The 5,519-nt window shown below is 37.3% G+C and overlaps 1 protein-coding gene across 1 annotated transcript in view; it reads left to right on the top strand.

The window, feature by feature from the left end:
• Positions 1-2,641: 2,641 nt before the first annotated feature.
• Positions 2,642-5,519, top strand: part of rorb (RAR-related orphan receptor B) — a 27,932-nt gene continuing 25,054 nt past the window's right edge. The window contains exon 1 of the mRNA XM_058375189.1: positions 2,642-2,941. Coding sequence (XP_058231172.1) covers positions 2,935-2,941 — 7 coding nt within the window. The 5' untranslated portion in view covers positions 2,642-2,934. The remainder of the gene's footprint in view (positions 2,942-5,519) is intronic.

The raw sequence follows: 5,519 nt of genomic DNA, 5'->3' as shown, positions 1-5,519 counted from the left end.
AAGGAAACGGATGGAAAAGGGAGAGAGAGAGGGAAAAGACAGAAATTTAGGTCAGTGGAGATGAGCTTGCGGCGATCTGTCTACCACGGGAGGAGTGTGTATATACACACACACACACACACACGTGCACATGCACACGTGGGAGAAGGGTCACTCACTCATATACGGTCCTCTATAATGAGACATAGCTGATTACAAGTCTTATTATATGATAACTGTACATAAATTATTTCCCTGAAATGATTAAACAGGAAGTGAAATTCCCAGGACGTATCAGTGTGTCATGACATACATCTCTCATTCTTTTAGAGAAATACATTATTTTCATTTTACGTAGATACTGAATAAATCATAGTGGCTGTAGTTATTAATAAATAACTGAAAAATAATCGGAGGGTTTAACATGTAGACGTTATGCTAACAAGGCTTGAGATTGAATGTAATTTACCACCTCCTTTTGATGACTTACCTTGAGAGTGCCACTCATCCATAGTAAAAAAAATAAAAAGGTGTGTGTATTATAATGTGTGGAAGCGCGTCTCTTTACGTATGCACACTTTCTTCACTCGTATTTAACCATCTCTGTCTGATTTATCTCACAGCTATATATGGAAACTGTGATTTCTTTCCCAGCCATAGTTTTAGCCAGGTTGATTGTTGGCACTGCAAAGGTGGCGTGAACACATCGGGTCAAACGCTGACAGAGCAGACAGCACAAAAATGAAGAGTGTTATGGGCACAAGTGAAAGCACATGTTTTCTTAAGACTGCCCAGATACAAATCATCTAAAACCAGGGCTGGTTTAGAGCTGAATGTAAGTGGATAAAAATATCTTGTTCTAAATAAATGACAGAAATCATCTTTAAAACTGGCATGCCTCTTTTTCCTTTCTCATTGGATTAACATTGTTATGTGACATCACTATTATCCACATTTTAATTCCATCCCTATTTGAGGTTCTTCATGTTACACCAAAAACATTGCAATCGTGAAAGAGCGTGTAAATCCAGCTGTGGAGGTGATTATGTAGAAAGGCATCATGATGTTCCATCAGTAATTCGTATAAATATGTGATCTTTGGAAAGGGAAAAGTGAACGCTACAAGAATTGTGTGTACTCTCATGCTGAGACCCTCCGACAGGTCACGCAGTGATGTATGACGCAGTATTTGCAATAAGCTACCTTTTCCTGGAATCATCTTTGCCATGTCAGCGTTTTTTTTCTGAAGATACTGGAGAATAATGTTCCAGCAGTTACCTGGTCCTAGGGGTGGTGAGAATCACCTGGATCTTATTCGCCAACAATATGATGGATTGGGGGAAAAAGGTGCTCAGAAATGATCATCATACTCGGATAGGTGATGTTAACATTGTAGAGCCTGGCGGAGGTATGAGGTAATGTCCAGGTAGCAGCAGCACTGAGCTGAACGCCTAAAACAGAGAGATGCTTGTAGTACGGATGTCCAGCACCCTGTGGATCAGTCTCTGTTTATAGAAGGGTGTCGTGTCAGAAACTACCGTTTAGCCTAGCTCTTTTCCATTTAAATGCACTGATACATTCCTGGCACTGAGTTAACTTATTTATTCGAAACAGGTTTTAAAAATGAAAAATGATGCACAGTCAACATTCTTTATCAGTCTGAGCAAACAGTGATGTAATCACATTATAAGCATGTTGTTGCACTTTGAACTGCATGAAGAGGGGACGGAAGATACCTTTCTTGCATGCCGGAATGAATTTATGGACTTAATCAATGTCTATGGGAAAAGAGAACACTATGATAAAAATACAACAATATGAAATAAACAGAATATAAATATGACAACATAATTATTGGTATTTTAATAATATCATTCCATCATAATGGCATATACAACCACAATGAATAGGGTTAAAATAATCCAAATATCTTTAGACAACTACTAGTTTTTTTTTGTTGTTGTTGTTTTTAAATACTACTTTTGATTTAGCAACTTATGACTTAGCACATGGCAGCACAAAAGCAGTGGTCATGTGGAGGGGACTAATAGGGAGCACAGATAATCTCTCAATTACTTTCAAAAGTGAAAGATGGGCCGAGACGTAAATATGGTAGACGTCACTTGTTCTTATAACATGAATTGTTGATTTACACCGTATTTGTGTTAAAGGTGTATAAGACTCACTTTGTCGGAATTACGGACGAATCCGACTTAGGAACATTCTCCCAGAATACTTATATACTTTATATATATATATATATATATATATATATATATATATATATATATATATATATAAAATTACAATTTTATTTGTATGACGTCATCCCCGTTACTTCATTTTCTATTTATTTTAATGACAACACATCTGAAAAAAAAACATCTAAAAAGCAAAATTCTTTATGAGAAACATACATGTAGTAAAAAAAAAAAATAAAGAAAGAAAAGGACTGAGAAAAAATGACAAAGAAAATGGAATAAAACGACAAAAATAAACAAAGTGTTGTGCATTCACTTGGAACGCAGTTTGCGGAAGTAATTCACCAAAGGGAACGGGGTGGTGGGCGGGGCTTAGTGTTCATCCGAGAGTGGGCGGGGACGTGAGCGCCGGTCCAATCAGCGGCGCGTTCGCGTGGTGCCTCGCGCCCGGCGCGGTGAAAACCTCCCGGCCGCAGGTGTCATGTGAAACGCCGCATGCTCGCTGTGACTGCTGCAGTGTGTGTGTGTGTGTGTGAGTGTGTGTGTGTGTGGGAAAATGTTTCTATTCCACGGCCAGTGACACCAGGCGAAAACTTTACATCCGAGGATCTGTGTTTTTTTTGTCTTTCTTTCTGTTGTTACTTCTTTCTTTTTCCCTCGTTTGAGTGTGTGTGAGAGTGTGTGAGTGTGTGTGTGTGTGTGAGAGTGTGTATTTCTTCATGCCTGCCGCGTCCGGGAGCGAGTCGCCACCACTATGCGAGGTAAGAACCTGGACTGTGTGTGTGTGTGTGTGTTAATTGATAATTCATTATAGATCAGATTCATTATAGATTATGACTCTGATTCATTTGCACACTGTTTGTTTGTTTGTTTGTTTGTTTTGTAAACATGTTAACGATCCTGCAGTTCTATTCCCGCTGGCTGTGTATTTAATATGCCGGAGTTTTACAGTTATATAGTTAGCTCAAGTGCATTGTTTTTGTTGCATTAACGCAGTGTTGAATAAACTGCACTTTTTTACTTGGCACTTTCTCAGTGTTGACCTCTCTCAGTGTTAATTAAACACCGGACAGCTATTCGGACCCTCGTTTATAGACGAACGGCTGCAGAAATATACTCCATATCACCTGTAATTTGCATATCATTTGCATGTCATTTGCATACAAGTCTCATTGTGGCGTGTATTGAAAGATAACGGTTCAATTTTTATATTATAATTATTATAAGTTTTTGAGTGATTACTTTCGATTTTAAAGAGCAATGTGTTCAGTGACTGAAAGCAGTTATTGCTTTTAAAAGTGAATTAATCGTTTACTAAAAGCTCACACACCCTAGTGTAAATAAATCTCTGAGAGGATGTCGATGCTAACCGTCTCCAGCTTCATTAGCTGACATAGCCTTACTCTCGTAAACTTTTCAGGTTTAATATAATTGTTTACACTGCTACCATTCCTAATATTGTCTTTTGTTTAATCTTTGTTTCGTAGTTTCTTTATTCTTTGCTTTCCAAGCACAAGAAATAACCGTTAGCCGTTGCTAGCTGACTGAAGCGTCAGCACGCGCTGATGGAGAATGTACACAAACACGTACATTTTCTTTTTCACCAACGAATAATTCAGAGGGAAGACGCTGAAATGCAAAGCAATATTGGATATTAGCTCTACTCACTGTTAAAAAACTGACCTGAAATGTGGAAAATGAGCATCGTTGACATGTTGATGTCGTCCACAAGGCGCCGCTTCGCGCCCAAATGCCTCACTGCAGCTTCCGGTCCGCCGCTTCCTTTCCACTTTTCCCTGATTTTCTTTAGCTCTACACTCACTTCTTCTCCTTTGTAAATGTTTAGCCTTTGCGGTTTTCTACATATAAAGGTTTCTCTGTAGAAAAACACACCGTTTTTATTTATTTATGTATTTATTTTTTAACTCTTGCGCATTACCAAGCCACGCGGAAGGATACCTGATTACCACCGGAGTGATTTGGTTTATTTTCCCCTCGTAGATTCGAGTTAATACAGTTCATAAAGTGCAATAATTAAATATTATCACGTCATCAAGTCACTGATCTGGTTTAGCTTAAACACACAAAACAAAACCGAATCAATATTATGCTAGATATCATTATATCAGGTGAGAAATACTGCAGATGCTAACGCTCGGTGAGGTTAGGAAGGAAAAAGTCAAAAACACAACAACTCCAGGTTTGTTTTAAGGAATAAAGAAACTCTAAATCATCAGGAAAATAGTACTAAACTGTCTCTTTCCTTATCCCTGTAGCTGGCACGCGGATATTTTACATGCTATAAATGATTTATAGTGCATTTTTACACCTTAAGCTCCACTCTTGTACCTTTACTTGAACCTTAAATGTACACTATGTGAATCTTTCCAGGTTAAAGATAAACACTAAAGACGTACAAGTGACATCACCTCAGTCACTAGGAAAGCTTTTCCTCACAACAAAAGCGAATCATTTTTAAATTAACAAAGACTTCTTGTTTTTTTTCATGATGGCTCGGTTTGACGTCAAATATAATCACTGGGTCAACACCGAAGGTGACCTTACGTTAAAACAACAACAACAACAACAACAAAAAAAACAAGCTAACTTCGATAAATCCACTATTTTTCCCATTTCGATTGAAACTTTCTTTCTCGTCCTCTTTTCCTTTCTTTATTTGCTTCTTACAGCTTCATTTTAATTAGTGCAAAAAAAAGTTTCAGCAACTTTGCAAGGAAACGGTTTGCATTCAGTTTTCTTTGAGGAAGCAAATACAAATTTTTGTATTTCTGTTTATTTGTAATATTAAATGGTGTTATCCTTTTTCAGACTAATCATTAATGCATTCGTATATTTTATTTATTATTATTATTATTATTATTATTATTATTATTATTATATAACCGTGGAATGAACACTGTTAGAAATATGGGCTTATAGAAAATCTATCTATAATAAGTCTGCAAGATGCTAGACATCATTTATATTTTAATTAAGAAAGCTTAATGAAGCTTCATTACGCACTTGCGCATGTGAATATGGCGATTATTACATGATTACGATATTTTTGACATAATGTTGATGCATTTTTATACTGAACGATATGGTTATGATTCTAACAGATTTATTACACTCTTTGTTTATTTTCTGGCAACATATTGCCATGGTGTGTGTGTATGTGTATCATCAGACTTGTGTGTGTGTGTGTATATAAACCTGTGTTGTGCGTGTGAGGGAACCTGAACGCTGTTCCTCCGTTCCCGTCAGTCACGCCGCAGCCGTTCGAGTGTGTTGTAGGAGCCTCACATGTTTCACTGTTCTACAGGAATCAAAAGCTTT

Source organism: Hemibagrus wyckioides, linkage group LG22 (genome assembly GCF_019097595.1).
Source record: "Hemibagrus wyckioides isolate EC202008001 linkage group LG22, SWU_Hwy_1.0, whole genome shotgun sequence".
NCBI classification, from domain to species: Eukaryota; Metazoa; Chordata; class Actinopteri; order Siluriformes; family Bagridae; genus Hemibagrus; species Hemibagrus wyckioides.
The sequence above is the reverse complement of the archived record's forward strand: the minus strand, read 5'-3'. Positions and strand labels throughout refer to the sequence as shown.